This window comes from Clarias gariepinus, chromosome 28 (genome assembly GCF_024256425.1).
Source record: "Clarias gariepinus isolate MV-2021 ecotype Netherlands chromosome 28, CGAR_prim_01v2, whole genome shotgun sequence".
In the NCBI taxonomy this organism is placed as follows: Eukaryota; Metazoa; Chordata; class Actinopteri; order Siluriformes; family Clariidae; genus Clarias; species Clarias gariepinus.
Window position 1 is genome coordinate 9,497,866 of NC_071127.1, and position 23,110 is coordinate 9,520,975.

At 39.3% G+C, this 23,110-nt stretch overlaps 2 protein-coding genes across 2 annotated transcripts in view; one reads left to right on the top strand and one right to left on the bottom strand.

Moving 5' to 3' along the window:
* Positions 1-2,064: 2,064 nt before the first annotated feature.
* On the top strand, positions 2,065-7,923 carry cfap90 (cilia and flagella associated protein 90). Its single transcript, XM_053489628.1, has 3 exons — positions 2,065-2,219; positions 2,332-2,448; positions 6,123-7,923. Exons 1-3 carry the CDS (start codon positions 2,094-2,096, stop codon positions 6,300-6,302), a joined length of 423 nt encoding a protein of 140 aa, XP_053345603.1. The 5' UTR covers positions 2,065-2,093; the 3' UTR covers positions 6,303-7,923.
* A 24-nt stretch (positions 7,924-7,947) lies between these two features.
* The window catches only part of adcy2b (adenylate cyclase 2b (brain)), an 83,377-nt gene continuing 68,214 nt past the window's right edge, over positions 7,948-23,110 (bottom strand). The window contains exons 18-25 of the mRNA XM_053489633.1: positions 19,954-20,126; positions 16,344-16,428; positions 15,691-15,849; positions 15,232-15,378; positions 13,902-14,009; positions 13,482-13,596; positions 10,055-10,179; positions 7,948-9,822 (exon numbers count right to left, since the gene is read on the bottom strand). Coding sequence (XP_053345608.1) covers positions 9,670-9,822; positions 10,055-10,179; positions 13,482-13,596; positions 13,902-14,009; positions 15,232-15,378; positions 15,691-15,849; positions 16,344-16,428; positions 19,954-20,126 — 1,065 coding nt within the window. The 3' untranslated portion in view covers positions 7,948-9,669. The remainder of the gene's footprint in view (positions 9,823-10,054; positions 10,180-13,481; positions 13,597-13,901; positions 14,010-15,231; positions 15,379-15,690; positions 15,850-16,343; positions 16,429-19,953; positions 20,127-23,110) is intronic.

Consider the following 23,110-nt stretch of genomic DNA (forward strand, 5'->3'; position numbering starts at 1 on the left):
CATGCACTTGTATGCTCTAAAATAATGGCACTCTATCCTTATATAACAGCTGTACTGAAGTGGTGCAAAAGCAGGCATAACTTTTTTATGAATTTATTTTATTAACTGACAATAAACTAAAAGTCAAAAGTTTGGACACACCTAAACATCTGATTTTTATTCCTTTCAAAATTATAATACTACTGCTAAATAAAGCTGCTATTTTTCACACAGTATTTTTGGAGTTTTCACAGTATAAGACACACTGTGTTCTGTCTCGAGTGTGATTTGTTTTATATTTTAAATAGCTTATTTGTTTCCATATTTTATTTTATATTTTAATTTTGATTAGATCTGGACAGCTCAGTAAGATTAGAACTGTGCACTTTGTTTTTATAATTTACACTTTACAATGTTAGGTATAAATAAAATATTCATTAGGCATATGTAATATTATAGGATGTTTGTGCATTAGTGATTTCATACCGAACTGTTGACATCAGTCTTTCAACTGTCAGCCTCAAGAAATCCTCTGTTCCCAGAGCCGTGTGGCTTTTCAACAGCTCTCTACAGGGGCATGGGAATGTGGACTGGGCTTAAGGCTTAAGGCTTAAAGATCTTCTGCATTATACATCACAGTGCAACCTGCACAACTCTGCTTATCTTTCAGCTTCAGGGTCTCCTCACTACTCTCAGTATCACATAGTACGCAGAAACCCAGTCGGTTGTCACTTTGCACAGTTATTACTGTCACAGCTGTCACTTTGTCATAAATACAATTGCACATCAAAGGTTGCACTGCATTTCACTTAATTTCCCTTATAAGTATTATTTATTATTCCTTTTAGTTTTATATATCACATAGTTTTCTATCTATCTATCTATCTATCTATCTATCTATCTATCTATCTATCTATCTATCTATCTATCTATCTATCTATCTATCTATCTATCTATCTATCTATCTATCTATCTATCTATCCATCCATTCATCCATCCATCCATCTCAAGCCTGGAGAAAATGGGAGATTTGTGTTATAAAGGACTTAAAGTTGTGTGCGGAGTGTGTGGCGACCCTTCGACCCTAATGTGCAATTGTGTTTATGACAAAGTGACAACAGTAGTAATAATAGTAGTAATAATAGAACAGCATGTGTGACAAGTGATTACGTCTAGGCATATTGGCATAATATCTAATACTGCATTAGTGACTTAGTGGTAGGTTTCTAGCCTGACACGTGGAAGGCCTGGGTTCACACCCAAATCCTAAACAAAATGAGAGGGTTGCATCAGGAAGGGCTTCCGGCGTTAAACCTGTGCCAAGTTGTGTGCGGATCACATGGTCTGCTGTGACGAGCAGTCGAAAGACTAACAACATTTAATGCACATATGAATCAGAGCTCAAATGCTAAATTATAAAAGCCAGAAACAGGATTAAACAAAAAGGGTGTTTGACTGAACTGAGCGAAATATTCTGGGGATTTTCAAAGAGGATTGGTGAAGTTGGGTTCAACAGCTGTTAAGTAGTACCTTTATATAGAGAAAGAGTTACTCTACCAACATGTGCAATTTAAACCACCTATGTCACTCTCACTCACTCACTGTCTATACCACTTTATCCTGTGTACAGGGTCCGGAGGGTCTGAAGTCTATCCCAGGGCACAAGGTGAGGTACAGTACACCCTGGATGGGGTGCCAATCCATCCATCACGAGGCATACACACACACACACACACACGCTCTTTTATACAATACAGGCAATTTGGGAACGCTAATTAACCTAATCTGGATGTCTTTGGACTGTGGGAGAAAACCAGAGTAACGCGGAGGAAACCAGGGAATCGAACCCGGACCCTGGAGGTGCAAGGTGACAGTGCTAACAACTAATCCACTGTACCACCCCTACTATCTCACTTAGTCATAATAATAAATTTAATGGTCACTTTTGCATTACTTTAGTTCCAGCCCTTGCAGTATTTAGTGCACTGTACTGTATATGTGCATTTGACGCGCGCTCTCTACGGCGCATGCGCAGTCCAAACGCTCGTCTCCTAGCAACCAAGACCTAACATTACTTCACACTGGATTGTGTTGACATCGTTTTCGTCCGTTAAATGCGGAAAATGGACGGAATCATTCCGAAAGAGGACAAACCGCTTGCGTCTGTCTCCGTCTTCAGTTTCATACCGCCGAGACGCAACGAACCGAAAGAGATGAGATATTTTAACTCGACTCCTAAGGTGAGCGGACCACAACAACAACAACAACAACAAAAACAACAACAACAAAACAGTTGATTAAAGTGGACTTTTCCGGATGTCAGTGTTTCTCGTGTTTGTGTGTGTGTTAAAGGCTCCGGAGAAGCACCTGTATGACGTCATACACAAGCGAGCTGAGGGGTATGATATGAAGTTACACCGGGATGACCGAGAGCACGCGAAGAGCCGCGGACTGAGCATGCACTCAGAGGTGACACACACACACACACACACACTGTTTAACAAAGTGCACAAAAGTGGAAGTGTGATCTCATATCTATAAAGTCCCACAATGCATTGCACCAGGCTCGTCTCACTATATGGACAAAACCTATTAATTTGGCTAAACCTGTTAATTATTGAATTTAGGTGTTTGCCCAATCAAGGGCCATCTTAATGTTTCAGCATAAGACATCTTGGACAATGCTGTGTGTCCAACAGTTTGGGGAAGTCCCTTTTTTTTAATCCAACATGACTGTCTCCACACATGACTGTCCCTGCACAAAGCAAAGGACTATAAGGACATGGTTTGATGAGTTCGGTGTGGAGGAACTTGACTGGCCCTAACACAGAGCCCTGACCTCAACCTCAACCCCTCTTCGAGCACCTTTGGGATGAACTGGAAATTGCGAGCCAATACTTCTCGTCCAGTATCTGTGTCTACCAGTGTGGAAATGTTCTACAGAATGAATGGGCATCAATTCCCACGAAAACACTCCAAAATCTTGTAGAAGATTGGAAGGTCTTATAGCTTCATAGACTCCATATTGAAGTAAATGTATTTGCATACAATGTTATTGCAGTTTTGGGCCAAATAATTTTAGCCCTTATAGCTTATAGAAAACGACCTTGAAAAAAATCATTAGTTTATCTCAAAATTCAACAGATGGTGCTGTCCATTTTTAAAAACATGCTCATGAGTGTGCGATTAAATTCCACGCAAGTCGCAGGCACAGCTAGTCTAACATATAGTTAGTAGACTATAGCATAAAGAAAAAATGAATGATACTAATATGTGAAATGAATTAAAATGCACTGCAACTTAAACCACAAATAACCTTAAAGAACCGCTGATTTATCATTTGTGAGAAAAGTTCTATCTTAAAAAAAAAAACAACCCACACACACATACAAAATTCACATGTAGTTTATAATCAAAACAATTTTGACAAAAAATATTTTGGCGTACATGTGTTTTTTTTAACACACTTGTGATTCAAAGAGGAACAGACTGACATCCAGGGACAAATGTACAAAGAGAGAGACAGACAGATGGAGGAACAGGATGAGACACAGACACAAGTGAGTGAGCGGGCGAGACAGGCAGACAGACAGACAGACAGAAATACAGGGAGAGTAAAAGAAAAAGCACACAGAGAAATACACATTTATAGAGAGAGACAGGCGACACCACACATAGATAGACAGACTCAAACAGGGGAACAGAGTGAGACTGATGAATAGAGAAATAAATTCAGACAGATAGACAGACAGACAGATGGTAGGACGCAAATATAAGACAGAGAGATACCAATAAGAACAGATACCGAGAGAGAGAGAGACAGACAGACACACAGACTGAGAGAAGGTGTGTAAGAGAGAGAGATACAGAGAGACAGATGTGGGAGGTAAAGTGATTACAGATGATTAGTTTCATGTTAATTCCGCCGCCAACACCATCACGCTCAGCAGATTGTGAGCTAACCGCACAGAGTCTCTGCCTAACTGCTTCGTACAGCTGCATCACATTTCTCATTAAATACTGGGGGGAAAAGAACAAGAAGCTCATGTCCATTTGCTTTTAGGAACTAACGGTAAAGAAAGGAATCACTAAACACATGACAAAGAGCTCAGCATGAACGCATTTGCAGTGTTTCAAAAGGAAGTTTTGCTTTAGTTTTCTAGTGACACAGAAACCATGTCCCAGGTGCTGTCCTCTATAGACCCAGTGGAGGAGTAATAACTCTGTTTAAATGGGACATGTCTCTCATGCTGCACATCATCTTTCTTTCTTTTGCTTATTACATCCGCTTGTTCTTGTCCCACGGTAAACAGAAATCTTTTTTTAGATCACGTTTTCCAACCTGTAGTTTAGTGTTCATCTTGTTTTTTCAGTTTTTCTACGAATCCTTGAAGGTTTGAAAGAGTTGGCTTCATGACAGCCTTCTACTTACTTCCTCACGTCAGTTTCTCCCTGAGTATGATGGATCGAGAAGTTTATAGCAATTCCCTGGTGTGCAGCATGTGCAGCAAGTAAAACATGATTCTGCATTTATTAAATATTACTCTGATACCCAGTTCCCTGCTTACATTTCCACACCGTTGAGCATTTAAGGTACACCTGGAACTGGGAACTAAAATGGGCTTTTTTTTTATCATTTGATGGACACAAAACTTAAATGCACAAAAGTTAAGCCTTTATTTATCACATATAAGTTACAGCATAGTGTAATTCTTTCTTTGCATATCCCAGCGTAACTGGGGTCAGCCATGATACAGCGCCCCTGGAGCCGATAGGGTTAAGGGACTTGCTCAAGGGCCCATCAGTGGTGGAGCTGGGGATCGAACCGCCAACCTTCCGATCATTAACTCAGTGTCTTGGCGCGGCTGAGCCACCACTGCCCCGTTTTTAAATAATAAAGGTTATCTACAAATTAGCTGTTTCCAGTGTTTTGCTTAGTTTCTCCAGGAATTATATGTAGTCAACCTTTATATAATATATAAAACCTTCATTATTTATCACAATGCATTCTCTCACTATGTGTGAGTCGGGAGAGACAGAGACAAACACACATGCATCCATGCTGTGTCTGAAGTTCTCTGTTTATTATAAGGAAAGACAAAAATATGTGTCACATACATCCTGTACATCAAAAGAACAAATGTTACCATGTAAATCGTTATTGAGGCCCGGAGACAGACAGACATTAGCATTTTTTCCAGGACACAAGCTGTTTGCAGGTATATTCATCCGGACACGCGCTATCGGTAGGTAAGTATAACCATGCCGCAACGAGAGAAACTTTACACCTCTGCACACGAAACTCACAGGCACAGAGAACATATCCGGCATAAGCTTTAAAGCCAACAGAACTCCTGTGTTCTTTTACTTATTGTATATCAGAGCAACTGTAGATGCTAGAGCTTTGATTCTTAGACAGTTTGAGAGAGGACTCATGAGGAGAAGTCATGTCTGTATTTTAAAAGTGGTCCAAAATAATTGTTTTCAGCATTTCCACTCTACAAACCCAATGATAGTCTATGGAGTGAGTTCTGCACTGATTTCAGGGCCATTTTCGAAGGGGTAAATTGTTTTTAATTGACATCATTATCTCCAGAGTAGTAGAAGTTTTCGAGCCCTTCGGATGTTTTTTTTTCTTTTCCAGGGGAGTATTTTTAGTTTCATTGTACTTGGGAGACCCAGCCTAGGGTTTCGTGTAGGCGCTTGCAAAATTCAGGATTGTCTAGTCCTGAATTGGAAAAACAGGAATTTTTCAGAAAATAGAAGGAGTGAAATAAAGGGAGTTACTATATCATATAGGCTTTCAGATTCTGAAGTCTTTCCTTTGTAAGGACCTGCCACTCATCTCCGTCAGGTAGAACAAAAACCCCAAATTCTGTCCTGAGGAAGGACTAAAACCATGTCAAACACAAGCTATTTAATTTAATGATGTATTTTGTCTGTCTAGCATGCTAATCACATTTCTGTACACATTATTATTAATTCATATGTTTTTCTAATTTGTAATTTAATTCCCTCTGAAATGTTTTTTCTGATTATTCCATTTTCTCAACCTTAAGATCTACAGTAAGTTTCTTCTTTGAAGGACTGTGTAGTATATTTTTGTACTCAGATCATTTTTTTCTTTTGCAATCCTTTCCTAGGAATGCTCCAGACCTATTGCTGTGCTCTCCTCATCTGAATATGGCCGAAGGCTGACAGCGGTGTTGTACAAGCAGGGCCGGGAGTTCGCTCGAGTTGCTCACATACGCACGGAGTTTTACAGGAAAAACGGCATTAGCAAATCAGTGGAGGATGGCTACGGCTCTGTGTTTCCAGTTTAAGCAAAAAAAAAAAAAAAAAAAAAAACCCAAACAGATGATTTTCAGGGATAACCCTTAAAGGGCGCCCATGGACTCTTCGTGTTTTATGTTTGTGTGTTTGTGTTTCACTTGCACCTAGTTGAGCTCCCTGGTTAGTGTCATTATTTAAGCTCCATTGGTTAGTCTATGTCTCGCATCTGTTTGCTTCTTTGATCTGTCCTGTTATGTCACTGTGCCTGCATCCCACTTGACCTACTTTGAGGCATAGCTGATGGGTCTGCATGATGAGAGTTGGGAATGAGCAGCGCAGCCAAGCTGAGCAGGAAAACAACCAGATTGGGATAAAACGTGTGCCTTTCAAAACTCAGTGCAGAGTTGTTCAAGGTAACATGGCTCCTTAACGGCCACTAGGAAGGGACCAACAGGTCAGAGTGCGACAGTGTCCAGGGTGAGGATAACCCCATACCAAGTAGCAACGGAGGGACACAGACCATCGGTGGTAGCTGTAAGCCATCCAGCGGCGCGCAAAGGAGCTACCAATATGGATGCATGCATGGGACTTTATACAGGAGCTTCTGGAGGAAGAAGCAGTGCTAAACACCATCAGCTCAGCTCCACTGTCAAAAGTAGAGGACAATGTGATTACCCCCCTGTCCAAATTTGAGGACATTGTGCTTTTTCTGCCACCCAGGTTTGAAGATGTCGTGTTTGCTCCGCCCTTCAAATTCGAGGACAGAAGATGTGGCGTTTGTTCCACTGCTCGAATTCAAGGACATTGTGCTTGCTCTGATGCCCATATTTGAGGACATCCTGCTTGCTCTGCTGTCCATATTCAAGGACATTGTGCTTGCACTACGGCCTGGGTTTGAAGACATACTGTTTGCTCCACCGGCCAATATCAAAGACATTGTGTTTGCTCTGCTGCTTTACCTATGGGACATTGTACTTGCTTCACCACTCATGTTTGAGGACATTGTACTTGCTCCACCATCCAATTTCGAGGACAAATTGATTACTCTTCTTCCAAATTCGAAAACAGTGTGCTTGCTCCGCCGCCTTGATTTGAGGACATTGTGCTTGCTCCACCACCTGATTTTGAGAAAGTTTTGCTTGCTCTACTGTCCTTATTTGAGGACGTTGTGTTTACTCTGCTTTCCAGGTCCAAAGATAATGCGTTTGCTCCACTGCTTGAATTTGAGGTCATTGTGCTTGCTCTGGCGCCTGAATTCAAGGCCACTGTGCTTTCTCTGTGCCAGGATTTGAGGACAATGTGCATGCTCCACCGCCTGAGTTTAAAGACTCTGTGGTTGCTCCACTGGTCAAATTCAAAGACATTGTGTTTACTCCTGCACCTTAATTAAAGGAGCAACTTGCTCCGCCACTCAGATTCGAGGACATTCTACTTAATCCACCATCCATTTAAGGACACTGTCCAAATTCAAGTACAATGTGATTACTTAGCTGATGGAATTCAAGAACATTCTGCCTACTCTGTAGTCTGGGTTTGAAAATGTTGTGTTTGCTCTGTTTCCCGAATTTGAGGACATTGTACCTGCACCACTGGCCATATTTGAGGACACCGCTGTGCTCCTCTGCCTGGGTTTGAACACATGATATTTGCTCTGCCACCTGAATTAGAGGACATTGTCCTGGATCTGCTGCTCAGTTTGCCTTGCCTCCTGAATTCAAGGACGTTGTGATTGCTCTGCCCCATGGGTTCAAGGACTTTGCCGGCCATAATTAAAGACATTGTCCTTGCTCTGCCACCTGGATTTGAAGACAGTGTGTTTGCTTAGCCGCTCAAATTCGAAGACATTGTGTTTGGTCCGTTGCCTAAATTGGAGGACATTGTACTTTCTCCATCACCCAGATTTAAGGACACCGAGCTTGCTCTGCTGCCCTGATTTAAGGACATTGTGCTTGCTCCACCGCCTGTGTTTGAAGACATTGTGTTTGCTCTGCCTTCCAAATTCGGAGACATTGTGTTTGCTTCACCTCCTGAATTATAGGACATTTTACTTGTTTCTCCACCCAGGTTCGAAGACATTATACTTTGCTCCACCTCCTGGATTTAAGGACATTGTGATTGCTCCGCTGCTCGAATTTAAGGACATTGTGTTTGCTCTGCTGGCGAAATTCGAAGGCATCGTGCATGCTCTGCCGCATGACTTCGAGAACATTGTGCTTGCTCCGCTGCCTGTATTTGAGGATATTGTGCTTGGTCTGCCGTCTGGGTTTGAAGACATTGTACTTACTCCGCCCCTGGATTTGAGGACATGGTACTTACTTTGCCTCCTGAATTCAAGGACAGTGTGATTGGTCTGCTGGCCGTGTTTGAGGACTTTGTGGTCGCTCCGCCACCTGAATTTGAGGACATCACGCTCGTTTTGCCGCCTAAGTCCGATGACATTGTGTTTGTTGAGCTGTCTAAATTAGGGGACATTGTATTTGCTCTGCCAACCATATTCGAGGACATTGTGCTTGCTCCGCTGCACAGCTTCGAAGACTTTGTGCTCGCTTCGCTGCACAAGTTTGCCGACTTTGTGCTCACTCCGCTGGCCGGATTTTAAGTCACAGTCCATTCTTCGTGCCAAGTCACAATTCTGTCTCTGTGCCAAGTCTCAGTTGAGTCTCCTTGCCAAATCACAGTTTTGTTCCTGTGCCAAGCCCCCATTCAGACCAAATGACATGGACCACAGATGCACCACCCTGATTTGTGTTATTATTAAGCTCTGTTGGTTAGTTAGTCAGTGTTTTGGTTTTTGATCTGTCCTGTTAAGTCTACAGTTTTGTTCTGTGATTCGTCCTGCTGTCGTAGTACTACTGTTTTGTTTATCGCTGTTTGGTTCGTGATTATTTTTAATTAAATGTCTCAACGTCTGCATCCATTACGCCGGGCCTGCATGCCTCATTCCTGAAACATCCTAATAGCAGGGCTGACTGTTTTTACTGTTATGATCATCGTAGTTGACATAAATACAGAGATTGCGCTACATTTATCCATCGTAAAGCTTTCTTATTTGCAAAAGCTTACATATATAAATGGACACAGAGATGTTTATATAGAAATTCTTTAATGGGTAAGAAAATGGCAGCAACAAAACATGAACACAGATATTTGACAGACACTCAGCTCTTCTGCTCTGAAGTGAAACGCACGCGCACACACACACACACACACACACACACACACACACACACACACACACACACACACACACACACACACACACACAGCGGTTTGCCTGTGCACATCCTAAGTCCATACATTCCCATGATGAGAAATAAAGCTCTGTGGTTATTACTGTTTGAGATGAAGCATCCCTTTTGTGTTTTGTGTGTGTGTGTGAGGGTGAGAGGAACAAAAAGAAAGAGAGAGATGAGTCAGTCAAGGCATTACAGTCCCCTGTGATAAGGACCTGCTCATCTCAGTGTGTACAAAGAAAGTCTTCAGGTCACCTTTCCCCTTGACGTTAATGATCCCTCGACACGAGCACATGTAGCCCAGTGTCTGGAGGATGCGGCTGGTTTCCTCGGTTACCTGGAATTTAACAATAACAACTTAACATCAATTGTACATTACATTTTATACATTCATTCAGAATTTTATACGTGAAGTGAGTGAGTTGTGTTTGGAGATTCGATTGACTCACGGTATTAATCATTATTGCCACAATTATTGATTCAGGAAGTTTTTAATAAACATTTTATGTATTTTATGAAACAGGCATATTTATTTCTACCAAGCGCATATTGTTTATATTTAGACCTACCTGGATTTTCCCAAGAACCCCAGTGCTTTCCATCCTGCTGGCCACGTTCACCGTGTTACCCCAGATATCATACTGCGGTTTTTGTGCTCCGATTACCCCTGCGATCACGGGGCCGTGGTTTATTCCTGATGGAAAACAAACACACGACTTTGTTAACTTTCTACTTCTGCAAGAGCAAAAGTCTTGACGCCCCCCCCCAAAAAAAAATAAATTGGTGGTTTATGTAACAACCTCAGCAGCAACCTCATTTCCCCTCTCGTCTGTTCCAACCTCTCAGCATTCAGCATCACCAGTATACTAATCATCTGTTACCTGTTTCTCACTGGTCCATGCCTCAAGTTAAAAATATTTTATGCTTAAATGATTTTATGCAACAAAAAAAAAACAAGAAAAAAAAAAGGTTTCTTTAAAACTGCTCAGGTACAGGGAGTGGGCTGAAAATAAATGAGAAACAAAAAAAGTCCTTCAGGAAGGCTGGAGACCTATTCCTCAAGGCCACATTAAATTACAAGAACGTCCGGCTCTTTTAAACCAAAATATCAAGGAATGAGGGGCGGCACAATACTTTTGTATGGTTACACAATGAACCAATCATTTCAAAATCCAGTTCTTTTATTTCTCTGAATAAGAACGTGTTCGTTATTATTAAAATCCTATAACGGCGTAGCTGGGAGAGTAATCCCCACTGTAATGTAAATCAAAGCCATTATTACGCTTATTGAGCTGAGTTATGTGAGTATGCTCTCGCGGTAACATCTCACTGGGACTTGTCTGGTGGACGGTCTACATAATCTAAATCTAATAATAAACGCATTGAAAATGTTGTTGAGCAAAAGCCCGTGATGACTGATGAGGAGTTCCGTGAGGAGACGTTTAACTCGGGTGACCTACTGAAGGAGTCTCCAGTGTCAGCAAAGAGAGTATTCCACCACGCAAGAGTCTTTAATTACTTCCTCATAACTTGACAGTATTTATAGAATTAGATCCAGGGGAAAAAAAAAAAAAAAAAAAGCTCACAGTGCTCTGCGGTGTTTCTGCAGGTGGGAGTGTAATGAGAGGTGCAGGAAATGTGACAGCAACTAAAATCACCTTTTTGCTTCCTGACTTATAAAAATAATAATAAAATAACTGAAGCCGGTTATTTTTATTCAGTTAGTCATAGAATATAATCTATGCAATGGAAAAAAAGGTTTATTCCTGTTGATTAGAGGTCTGAACCCAGCACACGGTAGAACAGTGTCCTCCGACTACAAGGAGAAACTTTAAATTGGTTATTTTGCCTGGAACAGAAGAAAGGGGCTAAAGGGCGGAGAGTTTGATACCGGGCTTGGATGATGCTTTGTGCCAGTGGACTGCAGGGCTATTACTAGTGAGGAGGGACTTTAAGGGCTTTAAGTCTGATTACACGTCCCTGCATCATGAAAGCATACAGCTGGAGAGATATCATTTACAGCTTCAATGGCCAGTGATAACGGTTGAGGGCACAGGACCATCACATCTATTTGTGACATGTTATATCAAGTCATTTATTTATTTACACTGGTTAGTTGAGTGCTACAGTATGGCTGATGGAAAAACCTTTAAAAATTTTCATAAATACCTTATTTGCCTGTTCGGTTACCAGAATTTTAAGGATTTTTAGTGCTTAAATTGGTTTTAAAGTACAGTACTTTAATAAGAACTATCCTAGCTGGTTAATTCAGCTGCGAAGTCACATAATCCTTAGACTTAAGACATGATACAGTAAAAAACCAATTATCGCCAAAATTACTGATAAAAAAGTCTCACCTACTATACAGTAGGTGTTACAGAATGTCTGTTAATTTTTTTAATTCAAATATTTCAACGTCATTCAGATGAAATTTGGCCAATTTAGATTTCACATTAAAAAGACATAAAGCAGAAAAAGTGTGTTATTATAAAATGTAAAATTATTATTAAGATATTGCAACAAGAATTTGACATGGTTACGGACACTACAGATTTTTTTGGGTGAAAAACATCCTTCATTTTGCATGGAATCCTTTCATTTAAGCAACAATTTTTACAGGTCATATGCTTCTAGGAGCGTACACCGATTTTACCATCAAAATTGGTGTACGCTCCTATTTTACTTATAATTTTTTTTTTTTTTAGCATTTTAAATTCTTACAGTTTGAAGCAAGACAGTATAACGCTGAAAAATGGCCATTTTTGGTGCACAGATAAAATCATCTCTACAAAATCATCTCTACAAACATCCCTCCAGTGATGTAAACTTTTAAGCACTTTTAGTAAGTCGCTCTGGATAAAAGCGTCTGCCACATACTTAAATGTAAATGTAAAATGGCTGAAGTTAGCAACTTTGGAAGCAAGATTGTTCGTAATCTTGAGAAGTAGCTTCTTTGGCCACACACATTCTTTGTATTATACAGTATGTATAACAAAGAAATAATAACTTTTTTTTTTTGTCTGAAAACATACATAGCACAAATCATCCCCAAAATCTGACTTGATACCTGATTTGATGTCATGGCTCACATATACAGTACCATTCTTTATCAAACTATTGGCACAAATCTGGAAGCATGCAATTATATAGAAGGTTTCTGCACAATACAGTATTAACATTTCCCTCCACTGGACCTGAGAGACCCAAACATGTTCCAGTATGACAAATCCCCTGGCGTACAAATCGAGCTCCATGAAGACATGGTGTGTTAAGAATGGTGTGAAAAAACTCAACTGCACAGATCCCTGACTGACTTACAAGCTTACTGAACACCTCTGGACCGCTGTATGTACACTCGCCTGATCTTACTAATGCTCTTGTGGCTGAATGAACACAAATCCCCACAGGCACTCTTGAAATTCTGATAAGTCGAGCGCATTATAAACAGCAAAGGGAGGACTAAACCTGGAATGGGGTGTTAAATAAAGGAGCACATGTGAGAGTTACTGTATGCTCAGGTACTTACAGTAAAAACCTATTCAGAAAGAAATAAAACATTAAGGGATGAGCTGTTAGGGGAATAAATTCATGGCTCAAAGTTGATTCTTTATTTATATTTATTATTATGTATTAGACCACCTTTATTTGCCATTTTATAAATCATTTGATTAATACTTCATGGAATATCATGTGTGACAAGTTCCTGTTATCACTTAGTTTATACTCAACTCTATATACATTTGTTTTTTTAATATAACAACACATTTAAAAGGATTTCATTTTTAACCTTTGGTTATGTGGCGAGTCTCCCACACACTGTGCTGTTACTATAGAAACAATAACATATTAATATAGGTGTGTGTGTTTGTGAAGTTAATTTGCAGCTATAACCACCAGAACTGTGCTGTTGTATTAAATGAGTCCCCATCACTAGAGTTCAAATTTTAACACTATGACCCATAAAATTTCTCAGCTTAGACCTTTTCTCTTTCTTACCTATACGCAGCCTGAAGTCATTGAAGGAATGTCTATTAATAACATCAAGTTTCCCAACCAGTGCAAAGGCGAACTCGACCAAGGTTCCAATGTGCATGTACTGCCGGTCGTGGTCCTTACAAACAAAACAAGATTCAAATTTAGAATCAAAAGATACAAGCAGATCTGAGACAAAAAAAAAAAAAATTATGGGAACAATCTTTTTATAAGTAAGAAAATATCTGAAATATTTTGGGAAAATATGGATCTTGATATGATTTTGCTGCTAAATGACTTCATTCCTAATGTTCCCCATGTTTAAGGTCTTGAAGTAAACTAGAACAGAACATTCAGCACCAAGGACAGCAGCACCAAAAACATTTTAGAAAATGTAAGAAAGAAATGTTTGAAAAAAAAAAAAAGGAAGGAAGAAAAGCCCACCTGCGTGTAATCCTGTCCAGGAGGAATGTTTAGTCCAGTAGCAGCCATGTAAGTGCTGCCAATTGTCTTTATCTTCTCCACGCCACTGAACTTGGGTTTGGAGAGTAACTGGCAACGAAAAAGATAAGAAGTGGAAATCATTACGTTTTAGGAAACATCTGTTATTGTTAGACAAAATATAACAACATACTGTATGTATGACAGATTGCAAATGCCATAATTGCAGAAAGCCGTGTGATATAAAAGGCACATCATTCTATGAGATTAACAAAGGAGAAAATAAATGATTATTATTATTATAGGAAAGTGTATTGTGTGCTTATCCGTTGTCATTCAAAATGTTTATTGTTCTATCTTAGCTTAATTATTATTATAGCCAAGACCAAACTAAATGATACAGAAGAGCAATTAAATCTTTGTGGAACTTATTAACTGCTCGCTCACAGTTAATAATGAGACTCGGAGTGAGTCCACGCTTGTACTGTAGGATGAAGCAGTTTAAGCTATACATAAAAAAACAAACCTCATGTTAACTGTTTATGTTAAAACATAAATACTACTGCCTGTGCCTAATTAGAGCGATGAAGATTAATTAATTAATTAATTTATTTACATTAGACACATTTAGACTGTTTTAACGTTTTCACAATGCATTCAAAAATAAATAATTTCTTGCTTCACTTTTCTTTATTAATACTTGAAATTGTGCACATTTTTATTAACCAATAGTAGGACATGTTAACAATTAATAATCATTTAGTTGTCATTTTATAATGGTAACAAGATGCAAATTATTTTTACTTCAGTTTAAGTTTAAAGGTTTTAGCTGAACACTTCCAACAAATTAAATACGTGAGACAAATTAATGAAGCCCAAATAGTAAAAAAAAAAAACATAACTAATGATAATCATAATAATAATGATAATAAAAAACAATTGACATTTGAAAATTGTGGCAGCTAAACATAAATTGTCTAATACTGAGTACTGTAAGTGCACCCCCTTGTGGCGAACAAGTTAATAGATATCAAGATACTGAGAAGTCTAACGCAAAACAAACATTATCACTTAGAATTTCTAACAGCGATTGATGATTAATAACATCCATTTTATTAATATATTTCACTCTAAAAATATTACTTCACCGTAGGCTGTTATATTCGTTTACAGAAAATATTCCAGTTTCATTTATAGAAAAATTAGCTTGTGATCACTGACGGTAGCCGAGATCATTTCTCATGCAGTGCTTCAAAGCGTAAATTGAAAATGAAACTGACAGCAGCGAGATATACAGCGAGCGGGATAAACGTGTGTCAACAGCATCCTGTACCTCATCAAAATCCGCTATAATCTCATTGAGGAGCCTGAGACACTCCAGTCCCTCCTTGTTCACATCCGACTCTGTGTAGAATTCCTTGAAGTCCGGGATGGATGCGAACATGACACACACCAGATCGTACGACTGGTGGTAGAGATCCTGGGAGAAGAAAAAAAAAAAAACAGGTATCATCAACAGATGTAGGGATGAGAGATGGGGGTACGGTGACGATTATTTCACGAGGCAGCACTAATGCAAAATCGGATTTCCTTTGCAGTGTTGCATAATCACGCTGCTGAATCTGTTTCTCTATTTGATGATCATATTATTGATATCACCACATTATATTGGCTTTATGCTTTAGATGTCATGTCTAAAAATAAACATGTCTGACTGTATGTCTAACATCTCAGCATGAAAAAATTTATATTATACTAGGTACGGTATGTTTTCGCCTGTGATCTCACTCACCTCGTTCTTCCAGTTTCGACCGAGGAAATGCTCCGCCACGTGGGCAGGAAGAACGTTCTCCAGCAGTACGCGGTTCAGGTTCTCCATGGTCTCGATTTCCTCACACTCCCGCTTGAACTTGTTCCTCCACAGGAAGTCTAACCTACAGTAATATTCATTCTGTTACAAGAAAAATAGAGACGACTCAATACACACCCATTAATTCTATACAGTACATTGGTGACCTTTACTGGCATATCGGGGCATCATTGCGAACAAACTACATCAGACTCAGACTTTAAAGGTCAGTGCTGTAATTGGTGGTTGAGTTCTGCTCTGGTTATGCACCAGAAGTGCGTTCCTGCCCTTTATATATATATATATATATATATATATATATATATATATATATATATATATATATATATATATAAGCACTCTGTTCCTAATGTCATGACATTATGTTTGATTTATACTGTTTGGTTTTCTGCAACAATGGAACGATTCGGCAACTATATTGACTAGATTCAGAAGGTTGTTTTGAATTTGTATTACAATTAACTCATCAATAAGACTGTTGCCATGGTTATCCCGATTTTTAGGCAGATTTAAATCTGTTAAATGGCTGTGCTTTGTGGAAGGATGTCTTCATTAGTGTCAGAATTGTGACCCACCTGCCTCGCCAGGACAAGCAGAGTGATGAAGAAGATGAAGAGCGAGACAGAACCCATTGTCTTCAAGTCTTTTAGGACACCGGGTCTGGCAAAGACAAGTAAAGAATTAAAAAGCATTAAAAAAAAAAAAAAAAAAAAAAAAAAGGTATATTTTGTTTCAGCAGGTTGACTGAGATGTTTTCAAAAGCGCCTTGGGTGGCTTTGATGGATGCGCTTTTATAAGTGCCCGGGTCAGCAGAGTAATATCAGAGGAACGTATCTACATAGGACTTTGCTGGATGCTGTCAGGCATCTCTGAGTCATCTGGACTGACAGTGCAGGAGAAAGGTAGGAGAGATTGCCTTCAGTGACAACATCTTTCTCTGCAGTTAACCTACTAGAACAAAGTACATCCAGGAAATGAAAGAGTGACTGTAAAGTTAATAGTAAAAAAAAACAAAAACAACAAAAACTCAACTCAAGTTCAAATGTTTTTATGAGTCAGTTGCAGAAGTTCTATAAATGACTTAGACTAGACACCAAATTCTCTCTTATCTCATGTTTAACAGACTACTTTCCATTGAAATTCCATTGACTTACATTTACCTCATTATACTGTACAGTACATCAGAGCTGAGGGTTAAGGGCCTTGCTCAAGGGCCCTACATTATCTTCTTGGCGGTACTTGGGTTAGAACCAGTGACCTTCTGAACAGTAGTCCAACCTTCAGTTCTAGTATCACTAAACACATGCCTTAACTACTGTGATTATAACATGATACTTCATAAGGAGCTTGTTGTCTTACTACTGTAATTCACTCAGTCGCTCATCGTCTATACCGCTTTATCCTGTATTCAGGGTCTCAGGGGGCTGGAGCCTATCCCAGGAGACTTAGGGCACGAGGCGGGGTACACCATGGACAGGGTGCCAATCCATCGCAGGGCACACACACTCACACACTACAGACAGTTTGGGAACGCCAATTAGCCTAATCTGCATGTCTTAGGACTGTGGGAGGAAACTCACCAAGGAGAACATGCAAACACAGAGATGGGAATCGAACCCAGACCCTGGAGGTGCAAGGCGACAGTGCTAATCACTACACCACCACGCCACTGTAACTTTAAATTAAAATTAACTATAAAATTTAAACTAATGCACATAATTTCTCCCAGTAACCCAGGTTGAGTCGATATCAGAGGAAACATGACTTATGACATCATGCAGACATCTGCATTCAGCCTACTGTGCAGCCCTTAAGTTTACATTTAAATGAAGTTTAATGTCATAGTGTGGATGCATATTGAAATATTATTCACATAGTATCGTGTAAGCAACCCTATAGTGTTTGGTCAAGTGTTTAGTGATCCTGGACCTAATTTTAATGAAAACTGAAATATGCTTGTCTGGTTATTCTTTATAAATAAATAATGTCACATTTCGTAACTACAAATTTCCTCGCTCAATTCCACCTCTCTAACTGATATAACCTGATAGACGTCCATGTCCACATCGGATGTAGTTCAGCATGGTATTCTCTAGGGTTGTCGAATCGGGAAACGCTCCACCGAGATCATTTTAATCAAAGAAAATAAACACCAACCACAAACAAAACCACATGTGTTAGCCTTTGATCTTCATCTGTAGTGCTTTTTTTTTAAAGGGTAGGCAGTTGGGACGACCTTGTCAAAACCATGATTATATGATCACTTCAAAATTTTGGTGTTGATTTGTATGTGCATTTGGATCATTGTACCAATCGAGGATCCAACCGATCATCAGTTGCAGCTTTTGGCAGATAAAAAAAAAATCTCATGGAGTCTATGTTGCTGTGTATCCTATCAGAGACATGATGTCTCCTAGAGGATAAACAGGTTGACAATATCCCAGTTCCTCCAGGATGTCTAATAGTGTGGAGTAGCAGGTACTTTTTTGTATATCCATCTTTATTTTGCTCCATCGGGGACTAGAGACTCAAGTTCCAAAAGCAAAAATGTCTTGCAATCTAAACAGTTTTTAAATTCGAGACTTGTTTGACCCTGAAGGCTCTTGCCAATCTCTACCTGTCAAACCTAGGGAGAAATATTTGCCTCACTATCGCTATCACGCAGTCCCTAATAAGAATGAAGAATGCATGGTATTTAAACAGTGAGGATGCTGGAATTCGTCTGGGGCCGTGTGTATGTGTGCTTGTATAGTATTTCACGTTTTTCTATCAGGGAACATGTTGTTAGTATGTATATACAGTATATTTATATTTTTTTTTATATATGTTAGATCACACATAAGTACTGTATGTGAGAGGCAGTGTTGGGGGATTTAACTTTTTAAAGTAACTAATTACATTACAAAATTACTGTCATTAAAAAGTAATCAGTTACATTACTGCGTTACTTTCTAAAAAAAGTAACTAGTTCGAGTACTTTTCCATTGCAGAATATGAAAACTCCTTTGTGATTCCTCATGCATGTTATTTTAGTCAAGACCTTTATAATTATTCTACCATCATCACTCAGCGAAGTTTGGCCCATAATCTGTTAACTACTGACAGCAGGAATTAACAGAGGGGGGGTGGGTTATCGGAGACGGGGGCGGGGCTTGTAGGACGACTTTCACACACACACACACACACACACACACACTCACTAACGGAATCACTACTGTCTGGCTCACGGATTACATAAATTGTCTGAATAATGGATTATATTTTTGAAAACATAACTAAATAACTGAGTACTTAAATGGCGGGCCTAACACGTTAGATTACTCGTTACATCAAAAAAGTAATCCAGTTACTTTGTAACATGTTACAAAGGTTTGAATTGATTGATTGATTGTCCTGAGACATAAGCATTGCAAGAGTAATTCTGCATGCATTTATTTATTTGTTTATTTTTAAAGATTGTAGGTACTTATCCAACATCTTATAAGCGTCCTCTTTAGGATTCCGATTTTTTTGATGTTTTGTTTTGATTAGGCTTTTTAAAAATCTCTCCCTCTCTTTCTTTCTTTCTTTCTTTCTTTCTTTCAGTTTCTCCTCCTCGAGGAGTCCGTACAGCCTTCGAAACATCAGAACATCAGCCAGCAGGAAGCGCAGAGACAATGTGCAGCAGTGTGTGGTGTGAGCTAAAAAAAAATTCCTGCGAAGCTTTGTTCTGAACGTTTTGGATTGTTTTAAACTATGCTGTCCCTCGTGGAGTCTGTGGACTGGTGGATTGCTTCCTGCTGCATTGCCACTTCAATTGTCAGCTTTGATTTTTTTTGAAAAGAAAGACATCCTGAACCTGACAGTATTCATAGTGCTAGTGCACTTCGAGTACCGTCGACCCGTTACGTGAGCTAAAAAAATAAAAGGAAAGTAGAAAGCAATGATGACGGACCGAAAGAAGGAAATTGGAAAAGATTTTCACATGCGGTCTGGCTTAAATGAAAGCAGTTTGGATTACACGCACAGAACCCCACGGCTCTACCGCGGGTCAGCTGAAAACAAATCAATTAAGTGCGATCTATAACAAGCCTGCTATCCTAAAATCTGTGGCTCATAATCCTTTTTTTCGGCTTTTTCTGTTGCTTCCTTTGGTAAATTGTCTCTAACAAACTTTGGTTTTCTGTGCTCGTGTGTGTGTGTTACTTTTTCAATAGCTGGGTCGTGCTATACTCGTCCATCACGGCAGCATGGGTCTGGAGTATGATGATGTTGTAGGCCACCACAGCAGCCAACATGATGACCATCTTCAGCTCGTAATTGATCCTCAGGAAGACGGAACAGGAGACGAGACCCAGGATGCAGCTGTAGATGAAGTACTGCAAGAGAATTAAGTGCATTTCTCAAAATCTGAATAACGAGGTACTTAGACAGACAGCGTAAACACCACTGAGAGAACTTCAACCGAGTGGATCCAGAGGTGGTTATAGTAGGTGTTTCGTTCTGGATGTTAAAGTACAGAAATACTCGAGAGCTTTTCTTTCTAATATTGAGCCAGAAAAAGGTACAGACAACCTGTGAACTCGAAACTCACGGTACAGTCTTCTATATATAGTTTTGAAAACTTTCCTGATCTGAAAAATGTCTAGCACAACTTTTATCGTTTGTTATAAAAACTGTCAAGAAATGGAGCATTGTGAACTCGTGACAGCTTGTATCCGATTACAAAGTGAGCTGATTAGGATTATATCCGTGTAGCTGTGGAGCAACTTGATCAAAGCGCGACGTTCTATCTGTGTATGTGTGTGTGTGTGTGTGTTTTTAGAACTCTTTAGAGAGACTGACTGCTTTTATCCCTGTGTTTTCTAAACTGCCACCTGAAAACATGATTTCTGCAGAAAGAAAGACGAAATAAGGTATAAAAAAAAAAGGTAAACACAACATTCAACATAATTTTGTTGAAATGTATTCATAGTTTCATAAAGTAGAGATGTCGAGGTACTGTACAGGTATGTTATGCAGAGAAAATGTCTGTTTTCTGGAATTCATCTGCAAGGACACATTTCATGTGACTATAAAACGCAATTTCAAAACTGCAGCTGTTCCACAGTAATTGCAACCTACTTAGGATTTGACGCACATTCTGAGAGAAAATTGTATCTGAATCCTAGTCTACGGAGTTGGAGGTAACTTTCAAAAACTAGAGCAAACCAGTAAAAAAGTAAGATTTAATGCTGGCTAAACTGGTAATATTTATCCATCTATACATACATTATGTATACCCTTTATCCTAAGGAGGTGCACAGAGAGCTCTAATCTATCTCAGGGAATTCAGGGTACGAGATGGGGTGCCAACCGGTTGATGTACATTGATAACATCTAAACGCAAAAATTATTATTGTGACAAAATAGTACCATGGCTGAAATAACAAATGACACAAATTTATAGCAGTACTCACCTTTGGATACCAATTTATTCCGTTCCAGAGGCGAGTTCTTAAGGTGAAATTTTGTATTGCGAAACACATTGTCCCATAGGAAATAATGTAAATGCTGATAATCCGTTCCGGCCACCCAAACATAATACCAATATTACCAATTTCCAACACTACTGTATGATCATATTTTTTTGCATATAAAAACATTTATGTTTAAGCATCTGGCAGACACCCTTATCCAGGTGTGTATCTCATTACACATCTGAGCAGTTAAGGGGTGAAGGGACTTGCTCAAGGGCCCAACAGTGGCAACTTGGTGGTCATGGGGTTTGAACCTGGGATCTTCCAAACTATAGTCCAATGCCTTAATCACTGAGCTACCCCTTACACAATCAAAAATTTTTAGAAAAGACATGTAAATAAGAAAAATATGAAATAAGTAGACATTAAACTTCACTTAACCTTAAGTTATGATTCCTTTTGTCACTGAAAATTCACTGTATATCCTGTATAATTTGTTCATTTATTTATTCTTTATACCACTTAGTTTGTTCAGGGTCGAAAGTAGGCCCGGGGCTTATCTCAGGGATAAGGGGCACTAGGTGGGGTACATCTGGGCAGGGTGCACTGTAGTACACACTCAGTGTGTACTTTAGTGAATTTGAAAATGCCAGCTGATCTACTCCTCATGTCTTTGGACAGTGGGACAAAACCGAAGTACCTGGAGAAAACAGACCCAAAAATGGTACTCAAACCCTCAACCCTGGAGGTGCGAGGCCACAGTGCTAACTACAACTCCCTCTCCGCTCCACCCATGCATTTATACCTTTATGTGAAAATACTGTATCTTTGGCTAAATGATTCATTTCAGAAGTGTTTATCATGATCCGTCCATTACTTCAGTTCATTATAAGTAGGCCTAACAATGAAAAACAAGCTTCCTGTCCTTTTCTCAGTATTCGTTCAACACACGCACAGCTATAAATAAAACCTGTTTACTTCTGCATTGTGCTGATTGCCGTGATGACACTAATAGCTGAGATGCTTATTTCCATAACTTGTACAGAAAGCACTTCTACTGTGAATGATTTCTCTTACTGAACTGCACCTTTTTAAAGCAGCTGGAAAATGAGGTCACGCCCCTTTAAAAAGAAAAAAAGGAAGAAAAAAAAGCCTCGTATGGACTCACTGATGAAACCCCCTTAAATTTTTTTTTTTATATCTACCTTTAGAATAAATGTAATGTTTATTACAGCCCTGGACAGCGTCAAATAAAAATGCATTCATTCTTTTTAATATAAAAGCAGCAGGGTTTAACTCAGGACCAGGCAGGCACATTCTTTATTTTTGATGACGATCTAAGAGCACTTGTACGGTTAAATGAACATTTCCTCATTACTCATGACTTACTGATTGCTTTTAAACTGCAAAAACAGATCAGTGCGCTATGCCGAGAAACTTTTTGTAACACAAAGAGCACCATCATTCTGCATTAATATCAGCTTTGCATTCATCAAAAAGCATCTGTGAAGCACGACTATGAGAATAAAACACTGATTTATACGGTCCATTTTTTCGAAGATGAAGAATTTTTACCCTCATAACAATAAAAGACGGGAATAATAAAGAGTTTTACAAATGAAGCAAAGAACCGGGAAGAATAATTTGAGCAAAGAGAGAATGAAACGTAATGGCTACGGTTAAAGCGGGGAGAAAAACTAGGAGGACAGGATGTCCGAAGGAAATGAGCTCCATTCATGATTGATCAATTTGTATCATGACCCGTTGAGCGCTGTAACATCTAAAAGGCGCTACAATGCTCATTTTCGTTCTGTCCTTAAACAAAGTCGATTCTCTTTTCTCTGCTCGGCTACAACAAAAGCCTGAGGGTTCAAGGGTGTTCGAGGACTGGAGCTGAAAGCTTA

What these genes read in the sequence shown, in the direction of transcription:
- cfap90 (XM_053489628.1), top strand. Translation starts at nt 2,094, where the DNA reads ATGCGGAAAATGGACGGAATCATTCCGAAAGAGGACAAACCGCTTGCG. An exon ending in ATTTTAACTCGACTCCTAAG is followed by an intron (nt 2,220 to 2,331) that starts GTGAGCGGACCA and finishes TGTGTGTTAAAG; the next exon opens with GCTCCGGAGAAGCACCTGTA. An exon ending in GACTGAGCATGCACTCAGAG is followed by an intron (nt 2,449 to 6,122) that starts GTGACACACACA and finishes ATCCTTTCCTAG; the next exon opens with GAATGCTCCAGACCTATTGC.